At 55.6% G+C, this 15,183-nt stretch overlaps 1 protein-coding gene across 5 annotated transcripts in view; it reads left to right on the top strand.

The window, feature by feature from the left end:
• The window catches only part of KCNN3 (potassium calcium-activated channel subfamily N member 3), a 124,359-nt gene extending 123,088 nt beyond the window's left edge, over positions 1-1,271 (top strand). For all 5 annotated transcript variants that reach the window (XM_045982229.1, XM_045982230.1, XM_045982232.1 and 2 more), the window contains one exon: positions 466-1,271. In XM_045982229.1, coding sequence (XP_045838185.1) covers positions 466-923 — 458 coding nt within the window. In that variant the 3' untranslated portion in view covers positions 924-1,271. The remainder of the gene's footprint in view (positions 1-465) is intronic.
• The last annotated feature ends 13,912 nt before the right edge of the window (positions 1,272-15,183 follow it).

Below are 15,183 nucleotides of genomic sequence, written 5' to 3'. Positions count from 1 at the left end.
TCTCCGTAGGCAGCGGCAACCGCGGCCAGACCGGTGTCCGCTCTCCACGCACCCGCGTCCGAAGGGCGCACTCCTCACGCGCTGCACACGGCGTGGCCATTCGTGGCCTGAACTGCCGGGCCGGGCCGATCGGTTCCGGATACTGTGCGAGCTCGGGACACCTGGGCGGTTCCTTCCTCCGGCGGGTGGGAACCTGCCCTAGGGGCGGGCAGAGGGGCCCTAGGGAAATTGCTAGGCTCCTGCACCCTGTCTTTCTACAGTAAACCGACCATCTGCACCAGTCAGCTTCTCTACTCAGCCAGAGGTCCTGTCTTTCCAGCGGGACAGCTGCTAAGGGACAGCCTCCCTGCTGAGAAGCCCCCAGGGATCCAGGGAGAGTCTCCAGGCTGCCACTGCTCCGCTCGTGTGCTCAAGGAGACATTTTACATCTTGAAGCTGACAAAATCTCTCCCCCTCCCTCCCCAGGTGGTGACAGCCTCATGACAGCCAGGGCCGTCCCACAGGGGAGATGCCCCACTCACAGTGGCAGTCAGAAGAGACGGCACAATGGAGAGGGGGCCAGAAAGACAAAGGGTCTCTGCAGCTGCCCCCACAGCTGTCCCCCAGCTGTCCCCACAGACGCCCCCCAGCTGCCTCCACAACTGTCCCCACAGATGCCCCTACAGATGCCCCCACAGCTACCCCACAACTGTCCCCACAGATGCCCCACAGCTATTCCCATAAATGCCCCACAGACGCCCCCACTGTTAGGGTCCGTGATCAAAGGAACGAGACCGACACAAAGCGAAAGTCAAGCAAAGCTTTATTTCGCGCCAAGCCTCGAAAATCAAACCAGCCAGTCAGGGCGTCTCTTACAAAGAGGCCACGACGACCAGGACACCGACCCCGATTACTTCCCTTACCCCACGACTCCCGCCACCTGACGACGGCCGCTACCCCATGGCCCCCTACCCGACGAGGGCAGTCCTGGTGGCCCCGCTCCCCCACGAGGCCGCGTCCCGATGATGATGCTCCGGCAGCGCTGCTCCCCAGCGAGGCCGCTCCCCGGCTGGCGAGGCTGCTGCCCCGCAAACCTACGAACGCTGCTCCTGACGAACTGAGGAACCAAAAAAACCCCACACTACCTCACACGCTGACCTTTATAGGGGTGGCCGAGCCCGGCCCCCACACAGGTGGCCAATAGGACTGCAGCATACAGGGAAAGCTGCGCAGTCACGTCGGTCAGCAATACGGGCGGCCAATAGAATCCCAGTTTACCATAGTAAATATGTGTGCGCCCCACTGATTGGACGTCTCCATCCAGCTGGCCCGCCCCTACATCCGGGGTCTGCAAGCAAGTTCCTCCGGGAGGGGCAGGGTCATCCAAGCCCACAACAAAAGGGCTCCCTCCGCCCAACCAGGCCCCTACATTCCCCTCTTTTCTTTGGAATTTAGTCAAATCCTTGACTTTCCAGCCAGTTTTATGTCCTTCTGTTGTAATGGGTTATACTGAGCATGTAAGACTAACATTTTTTATCGCTCTAATTTCCCACCTATACTTTTTGTCTTATGAAGTGACTCAGAAGCTCTTACACAAACATAACAATAGGAACAACAACAATGAACTCATCGTCTTCTGAGTCTTAGCTTTAGTCTACGGTCAGCGGGGACCACTGGCTGTGGCTTCCATCTCTGGGGGCATCTTTATCCTCGGCTCGTGTGATGTGACCCACATGAATCCAGGCCCTGATGCCTTTTACTTTTACTGCCGTGGGGTGGTCAGGAGGACAGTAAATGGTCCCTTCCAGCAAGGCTGTTTGACCGGATCGCAAGAGGCAGCCCAAACCTAGGTATTATTTTCTCTAGTGGCTTTTTGGCTACCACTCCTGCCGTCTCATGTTTGGTGGAAAAAGCCTCTGCCCAGCCTGAAAAGGTATCTACAAAAACTAACATATACTTGCGCCCATATTTGCCGGGTTTTATTTCTGTACAGTCTATTTCCCAATAAATTCCTGATTCCTTACCTCTTTCTCTTCCCATTCTAGTTTTTCCCACATTAACTGTCTGGCATTGAGCACATCCATCGACTACATCCTGAACCATACGCCCTAATTTAGAAACCTGGAACTGCTTGCCTATAAGCTCTTTGAGTTTGCGTGTCCCCAAATGAGTACCTGATGTATCTGGTCTACTAACTTCTTACCTAGTCTTTGAGGAAGAATTATTTTTCCTGCTTTAGTCTTAGCCCAGTCCCCTTTCATAGTCCAGTTTAGTCCATTTTTGTAAATATTTTAAATCTTCCTCTGAATAGTTCGGTTTTTCTGGTAGGGCTGGCGCCGGGAGTGTAACCAGTTCTTGCACTGTCTCTCGGGCTGCTTGCTTTGTGGCTTGATCCGCTAATTGGTTTCCTTTTGAAATCAGATCAGTCCCCTTTAGGTGTCCCGGGCAATGCACAGTGTCTACTTCTTTTGGGTCCCAAATAGCCTAGAGGAGAGCCAATATTTCTCCTCTGTTTTTAATTCCTTTTCCTTCTGCTGTTAATAGGCCCCTTTCTTTATAAATAGCCCCATGTATATGGAGAGTAGCAAAGGCATACCTGCTGTCCGTATAGATGTTGGCGGTTTTACCTTTGGCCATCTGCAGTGCCTTAGTGCCTGCAATCAGCTCCGCTTTTTGTGCCGAAGTTCCATGTGGCAGGGCTGCTGTCCACAGTTTCTGCTCAGGAGAAACTACCGCAGCCCCCACATACCTCTTTCCATTGACCATGTAGCTACTTCCATCTGTGAACAGAGTCATCTCGGCATCCAGGAGGGGAATGTCTCTGAGATCCAGCCTTATTCCTGAAACTTGGGTTAGAACCTCCCCGCAGTCATGTGGGGGGTCAGCCAGCTCCTCTGGCAGCAGGTCTCTGAGATCCAGCCTTATTCCTGAAACTTGGGTTAGAACCTCCCCGCAGTCATGTGGGGGGTCAGCCAGCTCCTCTGGCAGCAGCGTGGCTGGATTTAGCACCGCCAGGGGCCGGAAGGTCACTCTTGGTTCATTGAGGAGGAGGGCCTGATACCCTGTCACTCGGGCATTTGTCATCCATCGGCCTGGTGGAGTCCGGAGAAGGCCCTCAATAGCGTGTGTGGTGGTTATGATGAGATTTTGACCCAAAGTCAATTTACTTGCATGCTTGACCAGGAGGGCCGTGGCAGCAATTATGCGGAGGCAAGGGGGGATCCCAGCTGCTACTGGATCTAGTTTCCTGTTAATATAGGCTACTGGCCTTTGCCAAGGCCCCAGGGTCTGAGTTAAAACTCCTTTGGCCACCCCTGCTTTTTCATCCACATGAAAGTGGAAGGGCTTGGTAACATCTGGGATGGCCAATGCTGGGGCACGCAGTAAAGCTGTTTGTAATCCCCTTTTGCCAGTTCGTAGAGAGGTCGGGCAATCTCTGCAAACCGCAGTATCCACAGCCTACAGTAGCCCACTGTCCCAAGAAACTCCCTCACTTGTCAGGGCGTGGTGGGGCGGGGGTATCGGGTGATCACCTGTTTCCTGGTCAGACAGTGAACGCACTCCCTCGTGCAGATCAAAGCCTAGATATGTGGCATGGCTCCTACAGAGCTGTGCTTTCTTTGCTGACACCCGATACCCTTTTTCCTGCAGAGTCTGTAAGAGAGTTCTCGTCCCCTGCAAACATAACTCATAGTCCTCAACGGCTACTAGTAAGTCATCATCATATTGTAACAGAGTGACTCCCAGGTTGGAGGTTCTGTACTCATGCAAATCCTCATGTAGGGCCTCTTTGAAAATGGTGGGTGAATTCTTGAACCCTTGGGGAAGTCTTGTCCAGGTGAGCTGGCCTTGGAACACTTCCTGTGGGTCGGACCACTCAAAAGCAAAAAGGGCCTGAGACTCCCTTGCTAAAGATATGCAGAAAAATGCATCCTTGAGGTCTAAGATGGTATACACAGTTTTGGGGGGGACCAGGAGGGAGAGTAGGGTATAGGGGTTAGACACTGTTGGGTGGATATCTTCAACCCGTTTATTAACTTCCCGCAAGTCCTGAACAGGTCAGTACTCCCCAGTCTCGGCCTTTTGATGGGCAGCAAAGGTGTGTTCCATGGAGATTTGCAAGGAACTAGGACCCCATCTCCTCAGAGGCAGTTGATGTGTTTTCTGATCTCTTCCTTTGCTTCCCGGGGAAGGGGGTACTGCCAAACGCGAATAGCCATAGCTGTCGCCTTTAATTGTACCACCACTGGAGGTTGTTCCTTGGCCAAGCCAGGGGGCTTCCCTTCTGCCCAGACCTCGGGAAACTTGGCTTGCAGGATTTGGAGAAGGCTCCCCACCTTTGTCTCTGGATTTGAGACTGGCTCGTAAAGGAGGTATTCATCTACTGCTGCCATAAGCACCTGTACAGTGGGTTGTCTCAAGGTTACAGTCATGTCTACTTCCAAGAACTGAATGCCAGCTCGTAACTTATGGAGGAGATCTCTTCCCATCAAGTTATATGGGGCATTAGGGAGGACCAAAAATCGATGTTTAACTACTCCCGAGGCCAAATTTAAGGTCCTTTCTGTTGTCCGCTTATGTCTCTCTGTGCCATTTGCTCCTTGTATCCAGACTTCTTCTCCAGATAGTTTCCCCACAGGTTTAAGTAATGATGAAAATTGGGCTCCCATGTCCACCAAAAAAAATCAACTGAATTCCCCTCCACTTCAATTTTTACCCGAGGTTCGGGGAGGGGCTCCGAACCATGGCCCCTTCAGTCTCTGGTGGCGAGCATTGCTGTCTTCCTTTTGGGGCACTCCCTGGTCCAATGCCCTTTTCCCTTACAATAAGCTCACTGATCTGAACCTAAGTCTTCCCATCTACCTTCTCTGCGCTTAGGCTTTTCCTTCCATTTACTATCCTCTATCTGTCTCCTCCTTATATCTGGGGCTGACTGACTGGCAAAAGCAAGGTTCACTGCCCTCTGATTTTGGGGTGCCTCAGGGTCAATCAGGGTATACATTTTATAGGCTTCAATAAGCTTTCCTAGGAAAGCTCCTGGAGACTCCTCCTTACCTCGAGTCACTGTACTAATTCTGGCTTAGTTTGAGTGCGGCCTCTACCCCTGGAAATTCTTACCCATTTCAGTTCCAGGACTTCAACACATTAAAGACCTGTATTTGTTCTGAAAGTCTCCCATATGAATTTCCTTTAAGGCGGAATTCATCCCACAAGATAACCAAAACAATCACATATGACAAAAACTCAGAAGAGATATGGTTAAATATCAATTGATGACCCTTATCAAAACATTGAAACTCCAGGAAATGTACAGAACCTCTGGAGTAGTTACAGCATTTACCCAAATGTAACCCAAGGTTTATCATTGATTTAGCAGTACTTCCTGAGTAACTCAGAGTATTAAGGAAGAGTCTTATGAGTCAAAGAGATCTCATTTACAATTCAGGGCAGTCAAAGAGAAAACCGCTTACATTTTAACCAATTGTGAACTTCTGCAACAGCAGCTAAACAAAAAACATGTTTACCAAGAGATTTCAAAAGCACAAACCCAGTTCCAGCAACCAGCACCCTAGCATTTTATCCCATTTGTCATCCAAGCAAAACTTCAAAGTTCCAGGTTACCAAAGACTGTGAAAGCCATTTTAACAACCACCCATCAAAACCCTGAGACAGTCAACCATCAGCCCAGCCATCCCTCCACCAACAGACCTCACGTTCCACCTGGGCCCATTCCACTTCAGACGCCATGCTTTCCCGCCTGCAAGGGGGAGGGGCTAGGCAGTCCACATCGGGCCAGAGAAGGCAAGGAATTCCCGGAAACAGAGGGAGTTTCGGCAGCTGCTTGGGAACATTCCTTCAAGTCTCTGTCCCAAGTTAGACTAACCCCAGTTGGCTCCAGTCATAGCCCTTAACACACAAAATGAGGGGGAAGCCCCACATCCATTATGAGGAACGGAGAGCTGAAAGTCAGAGTCCCCTCACTCTCTGCTTGCCCAATTCCCCCAAACACAACAAACACCACAACAGACAACAAAAAGACAATACAAAGACAACCGCAGGCCCAGCGGTCCTGCCACCGGTGGGGATTTTCTAGGGGGACTCGAACCCCTGATGACCACCTAGGGGGACTCGGACCCCCCCAGTCACTGCCCAGGGGGACTCGAACCCCCTGACCATCCAGGGAGACTCGAACCCCCCCAACGATCTACCAGAAGGATGGGGCGTCCCCACATCCACTCCAGCCCTGGGGAGCATGGCCGCGTCCAGTGGGCTATACCCTGGAGCTCCGCAACCAGACAGACAGATAGACAAGATCCCAATACCTCCGGAGGCTTTCCCAGAAATTCCGATGCTGGCTCAGGGCTCGTCATTTGATCCCGGATGAGCCCCCACTGTTAGGGTCCCTGATCAAAGGAACGAGACCGACACAAAGCGAAAGTCAAGCAAAGCTTTATTTCCCGCCAAGCCTCGAAAATCAAACCAGCCAGTCAGGGCGTCTCTTACAAAGAGGCCACGACGACCAGGACACCGACCCCGATTACTTCCCTTACCCGACGATTCCCGCCACCCCACGACTCCCGCAACCTGACGACGGCTGCTACCCCATGGCCCCCTACCCGACGAGGGCAGTCCTGGTGGCCCCGCTCCCCCACGAGGCCGCTTCCCGATGATGATGCTCCGGCAGCGCTGCTCCCCAGCGAGGCCGCTCCCCGGCTGGCGAGGCTGCTGCCCCGCAAACCTACGAACGCTGCTCCTGACGAACTGAGGAACCAAAAAAACCCCACACTACCTCACATGCTGACCTTTATAGGGGTGGCCGAGCCCGGCCCCCACACAGGTGGCCAATAGGACTGCAGCATACAGGGAAAGCTGCGCAGTCACGTCGGTCAGCAATACGGGCGGCCAATAGAATCCCAGTTTACCATAGTAAATATGTGTGCGCCCCACTGATTGGACGTCTCCATCCAGCTGGCCCGCCCCTACATCCGGGGTCTGCAAGCAAGTTCCTCCGGGAGGGGCAGGGTCATCCAAGCCCACAACAAAAGGGCTCCCTCTGCCCAACCAGGCCCCTACACCCACAACTGTCCCCACAGATGCCCCCACAGATGCCCCCACAGCTGGCCCCTCGGTCGTTAGCTGCCACCGTGAGGCGGCGCGGACGCCCCTCCAGGACTGTGCCGGGAGCCTGCGCCGAGGAAGACCGGCAGCTTCAGAGGTTGGCGTCGCGGCGCTGTCGAGGCTGAGGCCGTGGCCCTCGCCACGTCCCCTCGCGCGGAGGCCAAGGAGGGCGGCGCGGGCCCCAGCAGACGCGGGCGCCATGGGCGTCAAGGGGACCCGAGGGAGCAGCCGCGCCCAGCGGCTCCCGAGCTCCCCCGCCCCACCTGCTTCCCGCCCGGGGCCCCGCAGTGCAACCAGTTTCCCGGGAGGCTCTCGAGGGCCGGTGCCCACACCCCGGAGAGCGGCCCCGGGCAGCGACACCCCCAGCTGCGGGCTTTCCCCTGCGGCCGCGCGCCGGCCCCTCCCCCTCCCGGAAGCGCCTGCGGACGCCGACGTGCGCGCCCCCGACGTGCGCGCCCCCAGCCCCGTGGCGGCGGAGGGCGGAGGCGGCGCGGCCTGGGCATTGCGGGGGCGCCTGGGTGGCTCAGTGGGTTAAAGCCTCTGCTTCGGCTCAGGTCATGATCTCAGGGTCCTGGGATCGAGCCCCGCATCGGGCTCTCTGCTCCGCGGGGAGCCTGCTTCCCCCTCTCTCTCTGCCTGCCTCTCTGCTGCTTGTGATCTCTCTGTCAAATAAATAAAATCTTTTCTAAAAATTTAAAAAAATGAAACACGCGGGGCCCCGCCCGCTCCGCTGGAGGCTCCTGTGACTCCATCTCGGGGTCGGGGGTTCGAGCCGCACGCTGGGCTTGGAGCTTACTTCCAACAAAGACACAAACGAGTTTAAATACGGAAACCAGAAAGGTGAAAGCGGGTGATGCGGGACGGAGGGCCACGGAGGCACTTGTTACGTGAACCAACTGGTCTGCGGGGAGTGGCCGGCGCTGACCCCGGGCCTCACATGGTCCCGCCACACGTCGCGCCGCACCGTCAGAGCTGGGATGGGGAGGCCGCTGAGAGTAGAGAGTGAAGGTAAATATCGGTGACCTGAGGATCTGATGATAAAAATCACAGCGTAATAGAGAGTTTATACTGGAAAAAGTTATGGGGCGCCTGGCTGGCGCAGGGGTGCAGCTGGAGACTCTTGATTGCCGAGTGTGAGTGTGAGCCCCATGCCAGGTGTTAAGAGTACGTAAAAATGAAAATCTTTTTAAAAAAGAGAGACAAAAGAAAGTTTATGACTTTCAGATTACCAGAGGTTGAAAAAATGAAGAAAAATCAAAAGAAGGAAGAAAAAACCAACACCAAAAAAAGTGGAGAAAAGCAACATATCCAGATATTTCCATAATCATAGTGAAAATATTGGACTAGGTGCTCCAAGCAAAAGGAGAAGATTATCAGACCAAGCATCGTAAATTATGGAAATAAATGCTATTTACCAGGGACATATCTAAATCATAAGGAAAAATTTAAAGTACGAATTTTTTACACCAAGTATATTTTAACCAAAAGAAAGCGGGTATAGCTATCTAAATGTCAGGGGAGAAATAACAGTTAACGTAAAAAGCACAGAGTTCATCATGAAAAAATAATAATTCGAAATTTATATAATACATTTAATCCCTTTGCTTCAAAATACATGAAACAAACATTTATGGAAATACAGCAAAACACAGACAAACATAATAGGAAATGTTAACACATCTCTGAGTAAGTAGTAGATACACAGAAAAATCTGAAAGGACATAATTAATGACCTTAAAAGCTAGAGAACACACATTTTCCTAGTACATGGACCATAAATGAAAATTAACCACTCGCAGGACTGGTACCATACAAACAGCACTCTGACCGCAAGGCGATACACACTAAAAACAGGAAAACAAAACTTCCTTTGGAAATTAAGAAACATAATCCCAGACCCTGGGATCATGACCCGAGCCGAAGGCAGAGGCTTTAACCCACTGAGCCACCCAGGTGCCCCTGTAAAACAGACATTTAATGAAAATACATCTTTTTAAATTTTTTTTTTAAATTTATTTGACAGAGAGAGATCACAAGTAGGCAGAGAGGCAGGCAGAGAGAGAGAGAGAGGCAAGCAGGCTCCCTGCTGAGCAGAGAGCCCGATGCGGGACTCGATCCCAGGACCCCAAGACCATGACCCAAGCCGAAGGCAGCGGTTCAACCCACTGAGCCACCCAGGCGCCCCATGAAAATACATCTTAAAACGAGTTGAAAACAATTTTAAGAGAAGCAGAATGGAGGGGCGCCTGGGTGGCTCAGTTGCTAAGCATCCACCTTCGGCTCAGGTCATGATCTCAGGGTCCTGGGATCGAGCCCCGCATCGGGCTCTCTGCTCGGCAGGGAGCCTGCTTGCCTCTCTCTCTCTCTCTGCCTGCCTCTCTGCCTACTTGTGATCTCTGTCTGTCAAATAAATAAATAGAATCTTAAAAAAAAAAAAAAAAGACTGCCCTCACAAAGCTCTAGTCATTAAGGGGACATGGTCTTTGAACAATGGGGCACAAGAGAGCCTACAAATAGCCTCATCCGTCTATGGAAACTTGACTGATTAGAGGACTGGCCTAGCAGATCAGCCGGGGAAAACGGACTTTTCAATCAACAGCCTGAAGCAATGATTATCTACATTCATACACAAAAATGAATTCTGGTTGGGTTAAAAACATAAATGTAAAGAAAAACTGTGACACTCAGAAGACAACAGAAATCATTTCTTAAACAAAACCCCCAAACCCAGACCGTAGGGAGAATGACGGACGCGACTGAGTAAGTAAGAGTTCGTCTTCTCCTTAACCCTTGTCTTCCGCTCTTTCTAAAGTGCAAAGATGAGGCCGGACTTGGGAGACGTCTGCAACTCACCCACCTACAAACCAGGAAGCCGATGCGGGAAACAGGCGCAAGAAAGGGAAGGGGAATCAGTACAGGCCAGAGACGTGAAACGCTGGTCCACTTTGCTAGTGACCCGGGACATGCAAACGGGAGTCACAGTTCACTAGTTCACACCCCGGGTTGGACGGAAAACACCTGAGAGACAGGGAGCGCTGGGCGCCGGGCGCCGGGCGCCGGGCCGCTGCTGGTGAGGCTGCGACAGGCGTGGCTTCGTGGGAAGGAGCTTGGCCTGGCGGGGGAGGTTGACGGTCGAGCATTATTCGTAAGACGCAGGAATGCCGCGGGAGCTGAGCCGAAGGACAGCAGAGGGGCGGACGGAGGACCGTCCGGCGGCGAAAGCGCCCCAGGACGTGAGGGCAGAGCAGGCTTGCAGTGCAGAGTTGGGCACAGCTAACCCCGCGGTGGCCACAGACTCGGGGAGGTGCCCGAGAACCTCTGAACCTCTCCCAGGCTTCCGTCTGGGTAGGTCTGGGTAGGTAAGCCCGGGCGTTCGTGTCCTCGTCCGTCTTCAAACACGCGGTGCGGCAGGTGTCCCCCCGCGGGCACCGCAAGCTGCTGCGACACGCGGCGACACCATGTCAGGCCAGCAGGAGGAGGGATCCGACGCGGGGACCGGCACGGGGCCACGGGCACAGCACTGCGGCGGGGTCCAGGACTGCAGGGCCCAGAGGACGTGCCTGTAAGTGACCTCCGAACTCCGCTGGTCAGGAGCAGAGCCTCGGTCCGCAGAGACCGTGGGGCCCGTGGCAGGGGGTCCTGCGCGCCGAGGCGGGAAGCTGCGCCCGCAAGCCCTTCCCCGAGGAGCGAGAGCCGGGCCGGGCCGGAGTCCTGGACCCGGAGCCGACCCCACTGGTGGACGGTGACTTGGGGGCTTACTGGTTCCTACTCTGCAGGAGAAGGACAGCAAGAGTGCTGTGGGGGGAGGCTGGCGGCGAAGACAGGTGCGTCGACAGCTGGGGCCACCACCACCCCAGGCACGGCCTCCCTGTGTGTCCTCCACGGGGTGCAGTCTGCCCCCACCTTCCCGCTTCGCCCAGAGGGAGCGGACTCCTCCCCCGTAGCTTCCCCTCTTCTGAGGACGACGGTGTCCTCCCCTCTGAGGGCTGGGAACCCCAGCAGGGCGTCCCCGTGGGCCCCACACAGAGCGCGGGGCTCACACAGCTCACAGTACAGCCGGGAGTCCATGAACCGCCCTCTGTCCTGAGGTTAACCCGGGGCGTCCCGGCCTCGAAAGCGCAGTCCTGACAGTCGTGCCGTCCCCGGGAAGTGGGGGGAGCGGACAAATCGCCCCCAGTCTGCTCTGCCTGTCTCCTTCCCACAGGCGGGGATGCCCAGAGCCGCGGCCCCAGGCCAGCAGCCCCCACAGCTCCGGGCTTGTCCTCAGCCGGTGATTCAGGCTGTCCTCACCGCCCTCCATGGGATCAAGGCCCGGCCCAGAGACTGGTGTCCCCCGCCCGTCATGCCTCCCTGCCCCACTCTGCGAAAATACCTTCTTCCTCCTGTTTCTTGAAGATGAAGTCAGCGAAATAACACTTCACAGTGCATCCAATTTTCAACATTCTACTGCCTGCTCTCACCACACGTACTGTGATGCTCGTGGCTAAATCAATTATAAATCGCTGTTTCCTTCCCTGCTATGCTCGTTTCCTTCAACATACCCAAGTTCTTGGACTCAAAAAGACAAGCTTCTAAATAAAGACCATCTACAGATCAAATCATGTCACATCCCACAAGACAGTTCCGCAGGTGCTGCCCCCGTCTGTGGGGACCCGACCCCCTCCCCAGCTCCCCACCCCCCATAGCTCCCTGGCTCACACTTACACACACAACTCAGGCCTGTGAGCCTGAGTTCGTTCCCATGGCTTGCATGCTCCCTCCCCCTGGAGCGTCCTTACCCATGTTTTGCCAAGAAAACCCCGCCATATCCTTCCATGCCCACTTTTGGGGGTGCCCAGGTGGTTCAGCCGTTAAGCGTCTGCCTTCAGCTCTGGTCATGATCCCCGAGTCCTGGGATCGAGCCCCACATTAGGCTCCCTGCTTGGCAGGAAGCCTGCTTCTCCCTCTCCCACTCCCCCTGCTTGTGTTCCCTCCTCGTTGTGTCTCTCTCTGTCACATAAATTAACAAATATAATATTAAAAACAAAACAAAATGGACCCACTTTTGGTCTACACGTCCCTCACTCTGATGACAGTGACTCCCTTTGGTTTAAACAGTGCTGGTTCCCAGCCTGGACGTCAGGGTCACCCGGGCTCGCCTCCCTGGCTCTCGTCCCCGACCGCCCGAGTCAGAACCTCCCATGGTTAGCACAAGGGGCTCCTCCTTCCCAAGCCCTGCAGGTGGACGGCTGAGAAGCCACGTGGGGCAGCGAGGGAGACCCCAGCCGTGGACCCAGACACTGGATTCGGGGCCCGGCTGTGTCGCAGACCGGCTGGCTGGCCTCGGGCAGTCTGCTCAGCGCCCCTGGGCCTCCAGAAACAGGTGGGGGTTCCTGCCTCGTGGGGAGGCCGTGAGCTCCAAGTGGGTGAGTCTAGGAAGCGCGCCTGGGACGCAAACTGAGTGTCCAGGCAACGGAACCGGCCGTGCGTCTCCGCGGCACGCGTTTCCAGTCGACGTCCCACGAGCCCGGAAAGGCAGGTGTTCTGACCCCCGCTCGCCGTAGACGAAGCCAACCAGGGTTCGCGCCCAGGTCCGCCAGACCTCAGAGTCCGTGTCTGCTCCAGCAGAGCCGCACCGGGCTTTCTTCGGTTTTGGGGCGAGCCGGTTGCCTGGGGGAGCCTTCCCTCTGGGGGGCCGCCCGACTCTGGGTGCCGAGGGGCAGCAAGCCGGGTCCACGCTGGGGCGTGTCTGCATCCCCAACGCCCGGCACGGTGAGCAAATATCGGCTGAAATATGAGTTAGGCAAGGGAAAGCGGAGAGCAGGTGAGAGGTGGCCGGCAGGCGTGTTGGAGTCCTCGAGCCGCTCCCGAGGCTGGGGTCCTGCGGCAAGCGCCCCCCGCAAGCAGCACACAGGTGGGCCCCTCCGCCCGCCTGACCGCTGTGACCAGTGCAGTGGCGTCCTGCGTCTACAGGTCGGAACGTGGAGGAGGAGGATCGTTGTGGCTCCCGATCCACGTGGCTTACCTGCACTTTATAGAGTTTGTATGTTCTCTGTGTGTCTCTGACTAGTTTTCATGAAGGTCGCGTTGACCGACGGCACCGTAGCAGTGGGACGTGCTCAGCCCAGCAGTTCCGTGTCTGCATACCACGTGACCTAACACAAGTCTGCTCAACAGCCGTCTCCACACGGCTACGATCTGGTTTCTCGAGATGAGGACTTTCCAGATGGGCTCTCTGAGCATTCGGTCGAAGGCAAGGCGCCGTGACCAGCCTGAGCCACCGTGCTGGGCGTCCCGTCCCCGGGGCTGCCTTATTTTCTAACTGGGACTTTGTTTCCTTTGACTCACCCCAAAACCCCACCTCCGGCACCACCGATCCTCCGTGCAGGTCCTCCGTGTCTCTGAGCTTGGGAGCTTGGGGTCCGGTTTTGTTCCGATTCCGTGGAGAAGCGAGATCGTGTGGTCTGGTCTTTCTCTGACTTGCTTCACTCAGTGCAATGCCCTCAGGGTCGTCCATGGGGTCCAGACGGCAGGATTTCCTTCTTTTCTGTATCTGAACAACACTCCATTGTGTCCCTCGGGCTTTCCTTATCCGGGCGTCCATCCGTCAGCGGCCACGTAGGCCGTCTCTGTGCTCGGGCTGCCACCGCAGAGCTGCACTGAACACGGGGCCGCGGTCCTGTCTGGGCGATACCAGCGTTTCCTGTGGGTGACACCCAGCAGTGGAAGTACTGGATCATAGGGTAATCCTCCGCCCCCCAGGGATTGATTCGGTATTTTAGAGAGAGCGCGTGAGAGTTCAGGGGAAGGGGCAGAGGGAGAGAATCCCAAGCCGACTCCCTGCGGAGCGCAGAGGCCGATGCGGGGCTCCACCCACGACCCACGAATTCCCTGCCTCCACCTGGACCTGGAACCAGCCCAGGAGCCCCAGCCTCCCGGAGCAGAGCCGCTGAGCTTGGGCTGCGGCCGGCCAGCGGACGGCGGGTGCTCCGGTGACAGGCGAGGAGAACCTGGAGCCAAGACCACCGGCCGCTGCTGCAGCCCGGGAAAGCCGTGGCTCCCGACCTCCACCAAGGAACATTTTCACGTGCTGTTTTTGCTTTGTCTAGTAAAGCTTCTCAGTTTACGATCTTGCTTTATGGCATTCTGTTCCTCCAAAGCCACCACAATTTCCTGGAGAGCTCACAGCCCAGCGCTTGGCCTGCGGTCCTCCTGGGGAGCGGGAGTGGCCGCGGCAGGCTGGGGGGTTGGGTAGGTGATGCTCGTCCACACTCCCTGTTCCCAGTGCTGAGCCGGGTGACTCTGCTGCTCTGGGGACCACCCCGGACCCAGACAGAGGTGCTCGTTTCCAAGTACCTAGTGGTGACCCTTTTCAAGGACGGGAGGAAGAGGAAACACTCAGGAACCCTCAGATCTGGGGCGGCTCTGGAAGTTCAGAACAAACAGGTTCTAACAACTGAGTTTCTCCCTAGAGACCGCTCGCCCAGGTAGCAGGGGAGACTCACCTGCTGGGGGCTGGGCAGCCAGGCAGCATCCTCTCTCAAAGCCCCCAGTGGCCGGCCTCTGCCCTGCCATGACTATGAACAAGACCTCTTCGGCCGCGTGTGAAAGCCCCGGTGAGCCTGCTGGGTCTGGACCAGGCAGGTGAGGCCTGACTCCAGAGGAGGCGCGGGAGCCAAGCCGGAGCCTGGCCACAGGGAGGAGGCCATGGTCTCCAGCCAGACGGGCAACCCCAGCCAAGGTCGCCTGTCTCCACCTTCCTCCATGTCCCCGCCCTTCCTGCAAATAAATAAAATCCATCCCTTCCTCTGAGAAATCAGGTTTCATTTTTTGTATGAATTCGGGGTGGGGGGTGGGTGGAGGCGAGTTGCGCCTGGTGAGAAACAGAGACCAGGTTCACCTCAGTGGCTGGGGCCTGGCGCTGAGGCCTGAATGTGCTGACTCACTCCCGGAGAAAGCCGACCAGCTTTTAGTTTCTCGTTTATTTCCATGGACAGACTGTGTCTTCTCTCTATGGCAAGCTAATGGATTTTATAATTACTTACTTGTGCCTTATTTTCATGTCCCATTCCAGCTTCAAAGTTGGAGTTTGGTGATTAAAATACC

The sequence above is a fragment of the Meles meles genome, chromosome 17 (genome assembly GCF_922984935.1).
Source record: "Meles meles chromosome 17, mMelMel3.1 paternal haplotype, whole genome shotgun sequence".
Classification (NCBI taxonomy): Eukaryota; Metazoa; Chordata; class Mammalia; order Carnivora; family Mustelidae; genus Meles; species Meles meles.
The sequence above is the reverse complement of the archived record's forward strand: the minus strand, read 5'-3'. Positions and strand labels throughout refer to the sequence as shown.